General features: G+C 53.8%; 6 protein-coding genes and 1 pseudogene across 7 annotated transcripts, besides 1 other annotated feature; 1 reads left to right on the top strand and 6 right to left on the bottom strand.

Moving 5' to 3' along the window:
• Positions 1-186: 186 nt before the first annotated feature.
• NCS54_00537800 (Hypothetical protein) lies at positions 187-1,190 on the bottom strand (the record flags this gene model as incomplete). The annotated part of the gene is made up of 3 exons (XM_053150885.1): positions 187-688; positions 740-1,091; positions 1,136-1,190. 3 exons carry the CDS (start codon positions 1,188-1,190, stop codon positions 187-189), a joined length of 909 nt encoding a protein of 302 aa, XP_053006860.1.
• A 1,912-nt stretch (positions 1,191-3,102) lies between these two features.
• Positions 3,103-3,507, bottom strand: NCS54_00537700 (Hypothetical protein; the record flags this gene model as incomplete). Its single annotated transcript, XM_053150884.1, has 1 exon — positions 3,103-3,507. One exon carries the CDS (start codon positions 3,505-3,507, stop codon positions 3,103-3,105), a length of 405 nt encoding a protein of 134 aa, XP_053006859.1.
• Positions 3,508-4,013: 506 nt separating this feature from the next.
• On the bottom strand, positions 4,014-5,464 carry NCS54_00537600 (ADP/ATP translocase; the record flags this gene model as incomplete). Its single annotated transcript, XM_053150883.1, has 4 exons — positions 4,014-4,811; positions 4,941-5,017; positions 5,134-5,155; positions 5,429-5,464. The coding sequence occupies 4 exons, from the start codon at positions 5,462-5,464 to the stop codon at positions 4,014-4,016; spliced, it is 933 nt and encodes a 310-aa protein (XP_053006858.1).
• Positions 5,465-9,684: 4,220 nt separating this feature from the next.
• Positions 9,685-10,239, bottom strand: NCS54_00537500 (40S ribosomal protein S25; the record flags this gene model as incomplete). Its single annotated transcript, XM_053150882.1, has 4 exons — positions 10,162-10,239; positions 10,058-10,095; positions 9,774-9,997; positions 9,685-9,710 (listed from the first exon to the last, which is right to left on the bottom strand). The coding sequence occupies exons 1-4, from the start codon at positions 10,162-10,164 to the stop codon at positions 9,685-9,687; spliced, it is 291 nt and encodes a 96-aa protein (XP_053006857.1). The 5' UTR covers positions 10,165-10,239.
• Positions 10,240-10,497: 258 nt separating this feature from the next.
• On the top strand, positions 10,498-11,286 carry NCS54_00537400 (Hypothetical protein; the record flags this gene model as incomplete). Its single annotated transcript, XM_053150881.1, has 3 exons — positions 10,498-10,637; positions 10,726-10,909; positions 10,969-11,286. The coding sequence occupies 3 exons, from the start codon at positions 10,498-10,500 to the stop codon at positions 11,284-11,286; spliced, it is 642 nt and encodes a 213-aa protein (XP_053006856.1).
• A 359-nt stretch (positions 11,287-11,645) lies between these two features.
• On the bottom strand, positions 11,646-12,452 carry NCS54_00537300 (Glucosamine 6-phosphate N-acetyltransferase; the record flags this gene model as incomplete). The annotated part of the gene is made up of 1 exon (XM_053150880.1): positions 11,646-12,452. The coding sequence occupies one exon, from the start codon at positions 12,450-12,452 to the stop codon at positions 11,646-11,648; it is 807 nt and encodes a 268-aa protein (XP_053006855.1).
• Positions 12,453-13,398: 946 nt separating this feature from the next.
• Positions 13,399-14,176, bottom strand: NCS54_00537200 (annotated as a pseudogene). Its single transcript has 2 exons — positions 13,935-14,176; positions 13,399-13,882 (listed from the first exon to the last, which is right to left on the bottom strand).
• Positions 13,399-14,176: a sequence feature.
• Positions 14,177-15,675: the final 1,499 nt, after the last annotated feature.

Raw genomic sequence — 15,675 nt, 5'->3', positions numbered from 1 at the left:
TTTATTTCTCGAGTAAAACAGACCCAACACCATGGATTGTCTGGCCTATCCCGCGGCCGACAAAAAAAAAACCATCCAGCCATTGGTATCAAGCCGCCTAATTAATGGTTTCCCTTTCATTTCTTTCCGTCAACCAAGTCTATGCGTACAAGAACTCTCCTCTCAACCCCTGTTTGACTATGTCGCTTACAACAGCAACAAGGCGGCACCGACAGCCAGCACCAGTGAGCTCGGTGCGAGCAGCTTGGGCGCAGATGCCGTAACCACGGACTCGGTTGAGGCAGGGCTGCCGGCAGTGGGAGTACCAGTAGGGGCCGGAGTCTGGATGCCAGTCGGCAAAGGCGAGTCGCCACCAGAGCCAGAGCCGGAACCGGAGCCGCTTCCACTGCCATCTCCGCTGCCAGAACCAGAACCAGAGCCAGAGCCAGAGCCAGAGCCGCTTCCACCGTTGCTGCTGTCGCCGCCGTTGTTGCTGTCACCACCATTGTTGCTACCACCACCATTGCCGCTATCACCGCCGGAGCCGGAGCCCGAGTCGTTACCGCTGCCGCTGCCGCTGCCGCCGTTGCTGCCTCCGTTGTTGCCGCCATCAGAGGAACCTCTATTCACAGGAACAACGTCAGCTCCAGTGGCAGACTGGCAGCCGGTGCGGTAGTTGTCAAGAGATCGAGAAGAGTTGGCAGCGGTACTAATCAAGGTTAGAAAATATTTCACATCCATGGACCTGCGTTGAACTCACTTCTCGTTGATGACCATGGACATTCCACCCTGGCAGTGCTTGGCCTTGCTGCAGTACAGCCACAGGGGCTTCTTGTCCTTGATTTCGATGGTGTAAGTGGGGATCATGCCCATGGCCATGCTGGCCTCGACAGGCATGTAACCCGAGTAGATGCCCTCAACGCTCGAGTTGACATTGCCAATAGGAATACAAGGGTCGTCAAAGGTGGACTGTGTGACGGTGTGGTTTCCTGCCCAGAACTGGAACTGCACCATGGTGCCGGGCTCTGCTGTGATCTTCTCGGGCCAGAACTTGAGGCCAGTTGCATTTGTAGCCGAGTTCCTGCCTACGGAGACAACCTGGACGTCGACGGCTTCAGGGGTGTTAGATGGGTATAACTGAGCCAGGTATAGGGACACATGCCTTGAGCAACGCCAACCAGGGCGGCAAGAGAGAGTTGAAGAAAATGCATGATGTATGAATGAAGGTATTTGACGAGGAAGAAAGAAAAAGGGGATGTATAGAGTATCAGGATATACTGTAGCACCGAGTAGTGGGAAAAGGCGACTCGCGCTCACAAGGACTAGCCTCGTCTGAAGTGAATATTAAGAGAAGAGTGAGAAAAGAAAAGAAAAGAGACAAAGAGAAAGCCCAGAGAGAGAAGGCTTCAGTTGTTGAATTTGTGCGGGATGAAGATGAAGAGGAAACGGGACGAAGGGAGCAAGAAACACCATCTATTTAAAGGCGAAGCCCATTATGATCCTCCCCCAGGAATAGCTCGCACCTCCGGCCGCGACCCTAGCGGCTGGTTTCGAGGCAGATCTGAAGCACGCTGCCGGTGACGGCGCAGATGGATCTTGGAGGTTCCGTCTCGGCTGGTCGCCGCCGGGGGTCGCAAGCGCCGCTGGGCAGGAGGCGGTGGTGGTTTGAGACGAGGAGAGGGAGAGGTTTGAAACGATGGGTGGCAGGTTTGTCTGGATGAACAATGCCAAGTCTGAGAAGCATCTCGGCTGTCTCGAATCAACTCGATCGAGACGAAAGTTCCTTCAGATCTGTTCAACTTGAAAACGGGACGATTGAAAGAACATTTCTTCCATTACTTGCTTCCCCAACCTTTGATCCTTCAGCACTGGCTAACAGGTGGTTGACGTTGAATCTGCCTGCAGCGAGGCCTCATCCTGACTCAGTCCCATCACAACGGCCACATGGTGGCGTCTAGTAGACGAAACGACCAATACCGCGCCAGAGAACCTCTTGGTACAGACCGGACCGCTCCAGAGCCGAACAGAAACTAGGAGACGTGTGCTTCCCCCGGATGTGCCTCACCCGTGAGCACCCTGAGACAGCGATAGTTTCGCGACCTCTCTCATTGGTAGCTCAACAAGGGCTGTAACTCTCGGCTGGGCGACTGCAGAAAATGCCATGCGACGCTGTGCTTCTCGGCAACTTGTTGTTCCTTGGTCGGGGTTTTTGGTCAGGGGTTGTTGGGTTTCGCCTTGGTTGCAGAATCCAGGCTAAAGTGTGGAAAGGAGACCACGTGAAACGGTCCAGCCTCAGCCATCTCTATAATGGAAGATAGATTTCTTAAGTAAAATTTCCGCTGCCATGACAATATTACAACCGAAATATTGGCATAGGATGTATTTAATTACTCTAATGCATCGCTCTTCTCCTCTTCCGCTGTGACTAAAGACTTGAATCCCTGCCTAGATGCCACACCACGACCACACCAAGAGTCTTAGCTACCGTTGTTATTTCCACGGATCAAGGACACCAAGCAACACTGTTCTTCGTGTCTGGGTCGCGGCTGCATCAGTGGAGGGAAATGGATGCGATTCCCATCGCTGCATGTCAAGGTTCGTTGGTGCCAGATCGTATGGACTATCCGAACAGCTTGCTTCCCTGGATGACACGAACAAAAAGAGGTGGTTTACGTTAGACTTCCTGATTCCTACTCATTCCTAGGCTACGCTGCTTCGTTGATCGCACTGAAGCTACTGAGACCAGATGTTAGCACCCGTAACAATCGAAGACCCCGAGTGCTCGAAATACCTATTCTCCTGTTGACTAGGCACTGAAAACCTGACACCAACCAGTTTCTGGTAGTCAAGATTCTGCTATTGTCCTTCATGTCCAATTGATCTGAGAAGACAGAGAAGAGAGTTGTAACAGCACTTATAGCCGTACAATGGCGCAGACCAGCTCCAGCGATAGCTCTCAAATCTCGTCCGATCTCTTGTTTCGTAGTCTCGACACACCAGATGCTCGTGAGGTAGATATTGGTTCGTCTAAATAGACCTAAACAGTGTCAGGATGCCATCTTCGCATATAATTGCACATGGCCTCCGCTTGACATACCATGTCCTAGCTCCCTCCACTTCCCCTCAGAGATCCAGGAGCAGCTGCGGCGAGACCTTCTCCAAATCCTCAACCTCCAAGAAACCCCCATCCTTCTCCACCGCCGCACGCGCGATCGCTTCCCTCACAAAGACGTCAAAGTATTTGCCCACCGCATCGTTGGCGTCCCTCGATATCCGCGTCGAGTCCTTGGTGAAGAACTCATGAAGTAGCCGCGTCAGCAGATCTCGCGGTATCGTCTTCTCCGGCTCGGGCTCTTCATCCTCTACGACTTGGACGTCTTCGGTAGAGTCTGCGGGGTCCTCGTCTTCCGAGATCTCGAAGGGGTCGAGCGACCGTCGCTCTGGCTCGGGCTCAGGTGCTTTGGCGGCTTTTTTGCCCGCACCCTTGGGTCGGCCACGGCTTGAGCCTGATGTCTGCTTTGGAGGCATTGCTATATTCGCGACAACAGGGAAATCGCTGGCGGTGTAGGCTGATTGTGCTTGTGACGCGTGACTGGGAGCATTAGTCGAGGTAACGCGTCAAGTTGAGGGTTCAATCGAGACTACAGTGCTTAGTCAGCAGGGTTGCGAACTTCACCTCACAAATGTTTTGGGGTCACACAAATCATTACAGGCACAATTGGCGCCCATCACATCACAACAGAAGAAGTAGCATGTACGGTATCAAGGGAAATTGCATTGGTGTATATTACAGCGGCCTAGAACGGAAGGCAAAGCAAGATGAGAAAAAGACGCCGTGCCTATGCCACTCTAACCCGTAAAGAGCTGCTGTTTCCAGAGGACCACGTCGGGTATCTGCGACAACTTCCCTCGTCTGCACTTCCATCTCGCCTTTTTGTTTCAACCAGCGGACGCCATGTCAAGCCCGCGGATTAAGTTCTCTCCGAATCCCCATTCCCCCAAGTCTATACAGGGTGTGTTGTTGTACACGACGTTTACTTGAAGGCCTTGCCGAAGAGGAGGACCTGGAGCTGATCGTAGATGGACAGGACACCAGCACCGGCGACACCACGGAGGATGTTGGCACCAGCACCCTTGAAGAGGGACTTGACACCCTCCTTGGCGACGATCTGGCGGGCAGCATCAAGAGTGTTCTTGTACTTGACGGCCTCACCAGAGGTCATCATCATGCGTCGTCGGATAGTGTCAAGAGGGTAAGAGGCGATACCGGCACCGGTGGTGACGATCCAACCAAGAGCGAAAGAGGCAAGGAAGTTGTTGGCAAGGGGACCGGTGAGGACGACGGGCTTGATGGAGTCGTACATTCCGAAGTACAGACCACGGTAGACGACGATACCAGCAACGGAGGGCATGAAACCACGGTAGAGACCGGCAATACCGTCAGAGGCGAGGGTCTTCTTGTAGACGTCGACGAGACCGTTGAACTGACGGTCACCACCGGACTTGGCGTTCTTGGCATCGTTGGCAAGACGAGTACGGGCGTAGTCCAGGGAGTAGACGAAGAGAAGAGAGGTGGCACCAGCAGCACCACCGGAGGCCAGGTTACCAGCCATCCAGAGGGCGTAGCCATCCTTGTCCTTCTTGTAGCCGAACATCTTCTTGAACTTGTCGCGGAAAGCGAAGTTCAGGGCCTGGGTAGGGAAGTATCGGATGACGTTGGCAGTGTTGCCTCGCCAGAGGGACATGACACCCTCATCGGCCATGGTGCGCTTGAAGCAGTCACCAATGCCGTTGTACTTGCGGTCGAGACGACCGGTCTTGAGCATCTCATCCTGTTGTCATGGTTAGTGACTGTTGGAGATGGGTGTTTGCAACGCGCATATCGCACGTGATAGCCGAGAGCTTAGGGCTCATGCAGCTATGCGATGCTGAAATGCACAATGCCGAGCGATGGTACTGACCTGGTTCTGGATAAGAAGCTTGACACGCTCGATGGGAGCGGCGGCGGTCTTCGAGACGGCGGCGGAAACACCACCCACTGGGATATATGTCAGTATTCGTCGAGGTTGAAAATGTTTGTTGGCCCAAGCTCAGCTCGAGGGGACGTCGTCCTCGGAGTGAGGTGGGGGGCGGCATCGGTAGGCGGGAACGTACTCAGGAAGTCGGCCACGAAGGGCTGGGAAAAAACACGTTAGCCATTGCTCATTGATATTGTGTATCCCAATCGACCATCGGCCAAATGGCAGCGATGCGATAAATGCCAACTTGATCGGGCAGCAGTGATATTGGTGGTGAAACCAATGTCAAACCCCGCACGAGACCAATTGAATCTTCAATTGTCCTCGGCGACGCCCAATCGATCAAGCATCAAGCAGATATCTCGCACACGCGGCATTTCACGGCCGAGGGGATCTGGTCGATTGAGGGGAATGGAGGAGAAAAAACTTACCGGCATGCCCAAAACCTTCTGCGGCTGCTCAGACATGGTGACGGCTGTGAAGGTCTTTCCCTTGAACAAGAAGAAAGGATTGAGGGGAGATGGAGAGATGAAGAAAGAAGAGAGAGAATGAAGGGAGGAGTCGAGAGAAATAAATCTGCGCCGACGGGGGGTGAGGTATTTGGGGGAGAGGGAAAAAAAATTGCGGCGGATCTGGAGGAGAGGCGCTTTTGAGCGAATCTTCCCGGCTCGCGCTAAAGGGAGCTGGGACCCCCAGCCAACCAAGCCCCAAGCCAGCCTCTGTCTCCAGGCTTTCCCACGGCAACAAGCAACAAGGACACCTGGCAGCCTGAGGCCGCACCTTAGCCTCGCCCGCTGGAGGGCTCCAGCTTCCCGCGGGGCCCTTTCAGGGGTGGCCAACAGCGACAGGTGGCCACTCAGTGGCACTCCAGTGGACTCCGGGGTGGGTCCCGCTGGGCAAATCCTGCGCCTATCCTGGCCTGCGAGAGCCAGGCCGGCTGCAAGATGAGATGCCGGTTCACCCCGATTTTTTGTCGAGCGCCGAGACCTAGACCCGTCTTGGGAACCGCGACGGGCTGCTTCTGCTTGGATTGACGGATACGTCTCGGTACACTTGGGGTTTTACTGTACGGGGTACCTGCTGTACGGTGTGAATATTTACTCGGCGGGTTGTCTGGGGCGTTGCTTCCTGGTTGGTGGTGATGTGCTGGCCGAGCGGTTTTCTGGCATCAAGTTTCTGATATCGATACACAGAGACACGGACCATGGCAGCTTCTAAGACATGTAAACTGCCATTGAACGCTCTGTGTTTATGTTTTTGATCCTCTTGATTCTTTCCTATGATCGTCTACTACAATTGATCCTTCCAAAGATGTATCACCGCCATCATCTCTTGTTGACATCCTTCTTGAACCATCCATCCATCCATCATCACCACCTCCATTCATCCACCCTCCTCCACACTGTCCAGCTTCCCCCGGCTCTCCAATCCACTCTACCTAGCTAGCACTCTCCGGGTCCCAGCGCCCCAGCACCCATCCTTGGAACACCCTCTGGCGGTCGCAGCGCCCGAAGTAAGCTGCTAAGCCCGCCAGAACCTGGCCAACAGCACACCCACTCGCTGGTGCTGCTCCCTCACCGTGCACAGTGCGCGCGTCATTGGATCTCGCCTCCCCCGGGTCGCCCCCGGCAATCAACCATCCAATTGGTGTCTGTTTGTCTGAGCTGCCTGCAACGGGCAGGGCAGCAATTTTTTTTTTCCTCGTTCCCCACGGACGAGCAGCGGTATCAAACAAGCAACGAACCTGGCCAAATCAATCACCCCAAAACAGGCGTCATTCCTTGCTCTCCTCCCCGTGACTGCCGGAATTCTTCTCTGGGCCTGTCCTTCTCCTTAGTAATGCCTTCATCCTGGGCCTGTTACCATGACAGTGGTGGATACACCGTAATACAAAAATTCTGATGCTCATCGCCATCGTTCCGGTCCAGCGCTTCAAGACCCTTCGTTATCCCGCGCCCTGACCCCCCTGGATCCACCAGCGGCAAGGGAGACAAGCCGAGCTAAAACGCTCTTCTCCGTCAGCAGCTGGAGCCGTCAGGGGGTGCGAGGGCCCAGAGTGAGAGCTTGCGGCTTGGGAGAAGCTCTTGTCAGGCTCCGGCGCCCGTTCTAAACAAAGCACCTCCTTCACCCTTTGAGCCGAATGCCAGATTCCGCCACCGCCGACGCCGCCTCACTTGGTGTTCCCTGGTTGCTCCTCGTACTGTACATGTGTACTCCCCTGCTTCCAGTTCGTAATCTTCTCTTCTCCGTTGGCCTCGGTAACAAGACAACCTAGGGTGTGGCCGTGCACCCCGTACAGTACGGAGTACCGCTTATCGTCATGCAGCCGGCTAAGATTTTTTACTTCTTTTTTTGATCCCTGACTTTATCTCTCGGGACGTCCGTCCGACTCGAGTCAATGGAAATCGTGGATGGCGAACTGACTCTTGTTTTCATCAGGGCCGTTATTGCCTCGGTCGTTTTAGCCCGAAGACTTTCCATCACCGTATCGCGCTGCATGGCTGAGACGTAGTTGGAGGACCTTGAAAAGCCTCAATGGCTCGGGACCCTACAAGGTATCTTGCCGATCCTCCCAAGAGCCATTGACCTATCGACGTTGGCCCCGAGAGGAAAAAGAAAGAACCGTTGTACCCACTCCCCTGTGTTCCATTTCAGAGGTAACAAAGTCAAGATCGAGGCACATGGGAAATGAACCAGATTCATCATTATTGACGTTGGATCCCGGCCCCAATCTTACCGTTGCCTCGATACATGTATCCGTCTGTACTTGCTGATGGGATGGGTGTTCTCCGCCCCGTCCGCCGGCCGCCGCTCGGATAACCGACATAGACGCCGCGTGGTAGACCGAGCGGCTATCCTGTCTAGGCTAGAATGCCTTTCGTGCATCTGGGCATGCATCTCGCTGGGAGCCACGTCGGAACAAAGAGGCCTTCCATGCCTGGTATTAAAGGGACAACGCTGGCCCGCCTCCTGTGGCACCCTCACGGGCAGGCAGTTGACTGACCGTCTCATGCTTCTCGGGAGCTTCTCGCCAAGCGCCAATTGAGCGAAATATCAAACACCCATTATCTTGCTTGACTCGCTGGCAAGCGCTGGTGTCACTGGCTGCATTCATCACGGGTGACTTCCGAAAGTCAATGTCATTGCAGCACGTGACCGAGTTTCAAAAATTTCCTCATTCTCCTTCATCACGTGCCCTTCCGGACAGACCGCTCAGTTGGAGAGGATCACACAGCGGATCAATATGTCCTGCCAGGCTGAGACTTTGGAGTAGTCCTCCGGAGATGGATGGTATGGAAAGCCCTTGGAGTCAAGGGTGTCGAGTTGAGATCGTCATCGTTGGGAGAGTATATGAGCAACCTGAATGCTGTGACAACGGCATGAAGTTGGCTCTGTCTTGCCTCTATCCTGGATATGGTGTTATTGGGCATTGCGTCTCAATGAACTGTGTGGTTCCTAGCATTCTGTGCCCAGGAGCCATGCCCATTGGCTTTCTGCAAACTCATTGTTAGTGGCTGGTTCTCTTGCGAGCTTTGATCCCTCAGGCTATTACCCTGCACTGAGGCGAATGTTGCCAGCGGTGAGTATGTTCTGGTACTCTTCTGACGCCTCGTCTCATCTCCAGCTTTTTGCTTGTTGCTTCCAATACGGCACATCCGGGTCTCAGATCTAGACCGAACCACAGTCTTGGCGACGAGAAGTGTCGGTCAAGCCCCTGTGAGGGTCATGCAGAGCCAGTCAAGGCGACTTCGGAAAAGTATAACTGCGGGGGGTATTCAAGCAGACATCGGCTCGGGAATTTGTTGTGGATATCTGTCAAATATATGTCACGGTTCACAGAGATACCTTGAGCCCTCTCTATTGAAAGCCCATTCTGATACAGCAACTTGGCCCTACCTACGTTCCGAAGGTATTGCCCCTTTGTTACGGGCAGGGGAGTTGCTTGTTGTCTACCAAAACAGCGAATATGGGGTTTTCGAGGTCTAAGGTGTGCAGACATGCTACAGGGTGCGGGCAGATTTCCACAATTGCGAGCAAGTCGATCTTACGGTGTGTAGACTCTGCGTCTGGGGCACCATCATTCAGAGCTAGGATATAGTCGTCTTGGCCCACAGGGCTATCCTATAGGCTGAACCGGAAGCAATTCAGATGTCAACGGTGTGCAGGGTGAGCTATCAACAAGGGATTGTCACGACAGACTCGAGGAGAACCAAGTAGGGGTTGAGAAGCCCAATGTGAGCATCAATGACACCCGGCATGTTCACGGAAGAGTCCATGGAGATATAAGCCGAGTTACCTGTCAACAATCGCGCCAGTACATGTTCAACTCTACCCGTGACCCGGCGGACTTGGGCGAAGAGGCACTAACACATTGACACACAGGCCCTATCTTCCATCACTGACGCCATCCCTCAACATCATATGTCCCTTCGCCAGGCATGCATCGAACAAACACATCAAGGTCGGCGTCACAGAAGGGAACAATTCTTGGTCATTTCGAAGATCTTTCATTCCGTTGCCGTATATGCTAAAGCAATTCCGTCCCAATGCTAACCGAGCATGAAAAGCGTCCTAACCCAGGCTTATTTTTTTTCGCCTTGCAACACCCTCCGACCATGTGGCCTGTCTATCGTCCAGGCCACCCAGACGCGAAATCGTGAGACTTGATTCTTTTCGTTCATTGCACTTAGTCAGAACCACCGACGGCACGGGCTGGAGTAGTCGGGTTAGCAGCTGTTCAGGCAGAGGTTCCGAGGCGGGAGAGGGCGGTCATACTGTAGATCTTCATCTTGCTGTGAGTGATGACGGGCTTGATCATGCCCTTCTCCTCGAGGTCGGCGAGGCACTGTCGGGCCAGCGAACCGTTGATCTTCATTCGGTCGACGAGGGTGGCGACGGTGACCAGGCGGTAGGACTGGACATCCTTGTAGAGCTTCTCGGAAGTGGTCTTGTCGAGGATGACGGCGTGCTGGGCCTTGTCCTTGACCTTGCCCTTGGACCTTTACGACACGGGTGAGCTTCAATATCGACGATGGCGGCGACTGTGCGCGACCACATACCACTTCTTCTTTTGCTTCTTTCCACCGGCAGCGGGGGCCTGAAATTGATGTCAGTCAAATGCTCGCCGTCGAGACCTCTATGAGGGCATCACAAAAAAACTCACCATTTTGTCTGATATGTGCTGTCGTTGAACGGGATGTGCAAGACAGGACAGGAAAGTGTGGTGATGCGATCCAAAGAAACTCTCCCACTTGACCCAGCACGAATCGAAGTTCGTTCCCAGCCGAAGTTCGCCCAGGGCAGCCGAGCCCTAAGATTTTGGAGGGGGCAGGTACGTACCCGAATTTTTGCGCACCGTGATTCGCCCGGTGGGCCACCACCAAAATTTCGAACCTCTCTTGACCAAGCCCACCTTCAACTTCACGAAAAATACCATCTCGACATCCGCAATACTAACCGCAGCCCGTCAGTCCCGGAACCCACGACTGCAACAGCAAACATGTCTGACGCCGGCGAGATCGAGGTCGAGAACACCGCCCTCTACGAGGTGCTCCCCAAGGACGTTGTCAAGGAGGTTGGCAACGTCAAGCTCTTCAACAAGTGGGACTACGATGTCGAGGTCCGCGACATCTCCCTGACGTACGTTAATTTCTCCTGCCTTCGCGATGATGCATCGAGTCGGAATGCCCTCTGCGCGAACGAGTTGCTGATGGAAGTCCCGCGACAGTGACTACATTTCCCTGCGAAACCCCGTCTACGTCACCCACACTGCTGGCCGATATGCCACCAAGCGATTCCGAAAGGCCAACTGCCCCATCATTGAGCGATTGACCAACTCGCTCATGATGCACGGCCGCAACAACGGAAAGAAGCTCATGGCTGTCCGAATTGTTGCCCACGCCTTCGAGATCGTACGTGCCACCTGAGGAGAGGACCCTAAGCGACTGCGAATGCTAACACCCTGGATCAGATCCACCTGATGACCGACCAGAACCCCATCCAGGTCGCTGTTGACGCCATTGTCAACTGCGGTCCCCGTGAAGACTCTACCCGAATCGGTTCCGCCGGTACCGTCCGACGACAAGCCGTTGATGTTTCTCCCCTCCGCCGAGTCAACCAGGCCATCGCCCTCCTCACCACTGGTGCCCGCGAGGCCTCTTTCCGCAACGTCAAGTCTATTGCTGAGTGCCTTGCTGAGGAGCTGATCAACGCCGCCAAGGGTTCCAGCAACTCTTACGCTATCAAGAAGAAGGACGAGCTGGAGCGTGTGGCCAAGAGCAACCGATAAAAGGTGCAACGGCGGATTCATGACTGGAGGGGTTGCGGCTTTGGCGTGTTCCGGCATGTTTCGAAATGCATTTTGCGTTCATCGGGTCTGGGAACGCGGCTATGGATTTTCTTAGGTGGCTCTAGATTCAATAAAAAAAAAGTCGGGCTCCCTGAGAGTTGAATGAACTCATATTTCTTGTACACTCCAATGCGTGCTCTCGTCTAGTGTGATGACTCTTTGTGTATCAGGGCTTTCTGAAAATGCTAAAGACCACTCTCTCATTTTCGATGTTCCCATGTCAAACCTTGCACCCCTCTCGATTTAACACCGTCGTTCACAACGGGAGAAGGAAGCTGGGACTGGGTAAAGACATCATCCTATGCAATGTCCAATCGCCGAAACATGCCGACATGGGGTATACCCTCCTCCCACCATGTGCCCATACCCTCATCCAGCTCGAAGCCCCATTTCTTCCAGACATCCACGACCTGCTTCTGGGCGTGGACACACACCAAGCCTTTCCATGTGGGGATCTCCTTGTCACTGGCAGCCCCCAGTTGCTTCATGCCGACCTCCTTGATGCTGGGGTCAAAGTAGGAGGGATTCGACTTGATCCAGGAGAGTGCCGCATTGACAACCTGCCCAGCGATACGGTGGCCTCGGAACTCCTTGATGACTGCCAAGCGTCCCAATTTCACGTATGGCTCCTGGCCATCATGAAAGGTGGTTTCTCGTTCGATGATGTAGGGTGGTCTTCCGACGCCTCCCGTCAAGACCATGTGGTTCTGTTCCCCATCATTGTCCTGCAGCCTCCCATCGATGTATCTGCCGCCATCCTGAGGGTGCGGATCGTGAGGGAAGGGAACGAGTCGTATGGTTCCAATGGGTGTTGAGCGGGTCGAGCTCTTCCGGTTCTGCAATATTTTGCCTGCCTTGTCTAGGATCTCAGGCTCCTCCGTCTTCTTGACGCTGGCGTAGATGACCCAGTGGCATGATCGGTTGTCGTCAGAGTCGAATTCATTCTCAGCCGGGACCTTTTGCTCTTGGACAAAGACGCTTTGCCGGACCTCCATGGCGTCGAGGAAGGTTTGAGGGATGGTATTTGGTTGCTGGTCCAAAGGGAGCCCGCGTTGAAACTCTTCGACCTTGCCAGGCTCGAGCAAGGAGATGAAAGGTGTAGCCATGGTTGTTTGTTGTTTGCGGTGGAGCAAGATGAATTCAGAATCGTTTGGAAATACTCTAAAAGTTTGGAAGATGAGACTGGTCAAGATCGGGTCTTGGGCGTGGGAGGTGAGGTTTTAAGGGCGCTGTATTAGTTGATGGAAGGAACAAGTTCCCTGGAAATTTTGCCAGGCAAGAGAGAGCCGGTTATAGGATCGACTGGATCCAAAGCCCAAAGAGGCAAAGACTCCAACGAAGTCTTGGGTGAGATGATAAGAAAAGGATGGGATAGAAAGGCTCAGAGAGCAAGGAATCCTAGTTCTGCCTGCGCAAAATATGCGGCTCTGTAACATATCGCATCGCGCTCGTTTTTGGAGGCAACAATGATGTCAGTTCGTGGCGTGGGGCAACAAGTGAAAGCCAGCCCAGGTTACAAGAGGCATGGACCTTGAGAGCTAATACAATTCCGATGATAGGCAGCGTGCCTTATCGATTGGCTTAGGCTCAAGGGTCTATCAATTCGGTGTCCTTGGCCGGAGTATTCTATCTCCTATGCCTGTACTACATAGGACCGCGGCAGTAGTAGGACCAAATATTCCGAGTTGTGGGCCTGCGATGAGGTTAACCAACAAAGCCCTTGCTTAACATTGGATCCAAACATCCATGATTTGGCCCACATGATATGTGTGCACTTCAAGTCATGGGTCCACCCCTATCGGAGGCCAGTTGAGTTGGTGAGCACTGATAACAGATTCGTGTCCGTGTCGACATATCACAGAGGCCTTCTATTGGCTGCATTCTTCTGGCAAATAGAACAGCATCGTTCGAGTTCAGAACTCTAATGTATTACTATCTCCTTTCGGCTATGGGAGGACAGGGAGTCTCTTGTGGTAGAGAACCCGAACCCTCGACCCATTTCCTCAGGGGCCGCTCGTCATCTCACACCACGCACGCAAATGAGGCCGAAACTTAGACGGCAGCCTTACCCAGGTTCCTGTCAAAGTTGTCATCCTTGAAGGGCACATTGGCGTCACCGAAATCCGTGTTGGTCAGCGCAGTGCGGGCAGCATCAGTGAGGCTCTCCCAGGCCACCAGGGGCTGCTGGCCACCCTTTTCGTTGGTGAAGACGATGTGGTGGTTGACGGGCCAGGAGGCAGTATAGCCCGCGAGGGGGCTGTTGCCCGAGAAGGTACCTGAAGTTCGGGCCTCGTATCCGCTATGCTGGGAAACGGCCATGCCGACGACGCTAGCACTGGTGCTCTGACTTGAGAGCCAGATGACAATGTTCTCCCAGTCGTGGCGATGTCCCAGCCCGGTCGATGGCGAATCCTTGGGCATGTACCAGGAGTACATGATGGCATAGCGGCCGTTGTACGTCTTGCCGCGGACGTAAACCTGGCCAGTGCTCTTGCTGCAGCCTCCGTTGGAAGAGCCGCTGGTTGCCAATCCCCCGCTAGAAGTCGGGTCAGCTTCAGTCATTGAGTCCGGGTGTATTCGCGACATACCCGGTGTTGCCGCTGGCGTCGACAGCTGGGAAGGGAACACAGCCGTTGAAGACCTTTAGGAACGGCTTGTACTTGAGGTAGAGCGAGCCAGCTGTTCCCGAAGGGACGGTCTCTGGAAACCCGACAACGGCGTCATGGTTGATGACGCTGCGCTTTTCGAGGGGAGAGCCAGAGACGGCTGAGGCACACACGGCCAGACCGGAGAGGAGTCGGGTGACAAGAACCATGATGCCGTTTGTATCCTAATAGTTGTCCGTAAGTATCATGGTGAAATTTGACAGTAGGCGCTAGGGTAATTACCTCGGATTCGAGACAATGCTTTGAGGGACTGTGTTGAGCTTTGGGTAGCTGTGCAGAGTCTCGATGAGCACTTAAGTCGGGGGAAGGTGTCTCTTTAATAGAACGGCATGCTCTCTTAAGGGTCCATATAGCATATCGGACCCTGGATTAACACGAGGGCACATGGGAGCATGGAATTGGCGGATCGTGAGAGATTCCCGTCCGTAGCGTGGAGGGTGCTGGTGTTGATTGCCTCATCGGGAACTATGGACCGGCCGCATCGGCCCCGATGTAACAACCAGGAGTGGGGGTTTTGGTGAAGTCGATAGCGAAGCTTCGGTCCGTGGACTGATGGCGGAGTCGAACTGGGCTGGGTATCAGCTTGGCCGGCTCTTGGGGCAGGCTGGACTATGGTGATTCCCCTCTTAAGAACAAGGGTTGCGGCTATGTAGGAAGCTGTCGGTGAGCTTGCGCGGAGTAGGATGGCTTTTGGGACATGTTCCTGAAACTAGGTCGGGGTTTGACTGGTGGAAAGAGATGGGGAGAACCAGCTCTAGCACGGACTAAGAATAGTCAGTTCTAGTTGACCTTTTCCATAGTCGAGCTGTTTCTTGGATGCGCAACACCATGCGCATTAAACAATGAGGGGCTAGGACATCACCGTGCCAAACATCCGTAGCCCTCCCACATCCCGAGAAAAGCAATACGTGATAAAACACTTCAATTAAATCTCCGACAGGGCATACTTTTGCCCTGACCATCGATAGGTCTCTATGGTTGTTGCCGTGAATTTCTGTTGTGACTATATAGGGTAGCTCGGGCAAGACATGAAGTTATCTCCATTGGAAGTCTTGCATTGATAAGGAATTATTTCGCGGGCTGGATGACTGCCTGCCTAGACAGTGCTATTCTTAGTACATATGAATTGATACCTTGTTACTTGGGTCGTTGAAACCAACCCTCAGGGCTGATGATATCGGACATATTGAGTTCAATCGTGGTCACATGAAAACATCAAACCTTGACCAGGGCTGTAACGGTATGATCTACACAGCGTCTAGTGTTTCGAGACGAGGCGAACCAACGCAACTGGTCAGCTTAACCTAATCCAGCGGCGTGATGCATGCATGTGTCAGACACTGGAGTGGTACAGAATCGACAACAGAGATGTTGCGCTGCAGCCACCGTGTCACGCTTCCACGAGCCGCCACGACGGAGACGAAGACGGAGACCTGGAACCAGATCATCTTCATCCCTGGGGGCATCACAGCCCGAGTCAAGCTCGACGCAGGGTTGACGCAGGGATGAAACAGAGAATTCTTTGTGAACCTGTATTGTGTGTGCTGTCTCGGAGTCAGCGGCTTGGAATCCAATTCCGTTGGCGGCGATGCCCTGGATTCGCCCTATCGAGAAGATGGTCGCGTCTATCCTAAAGGGGACCAGGCACTCGATGCCTCGATAA

Source organism: Fusarium falciforme, chromosome 4 (genome assembly GCF_026873545.1).
Source record: "Fusarium falciforme chromosome 4, complete sequence".
NCBI lineage: Eukaryota > Fungi > Ascomycota > Sordariomycetes > Hypocreales > Nectriaceae > Fusarium > Fusarium falciforme.
Note: the sequence above shows the minus strand (reverse complement) of the source record. Positions and strands in the feature narration are given on the sequence as shown.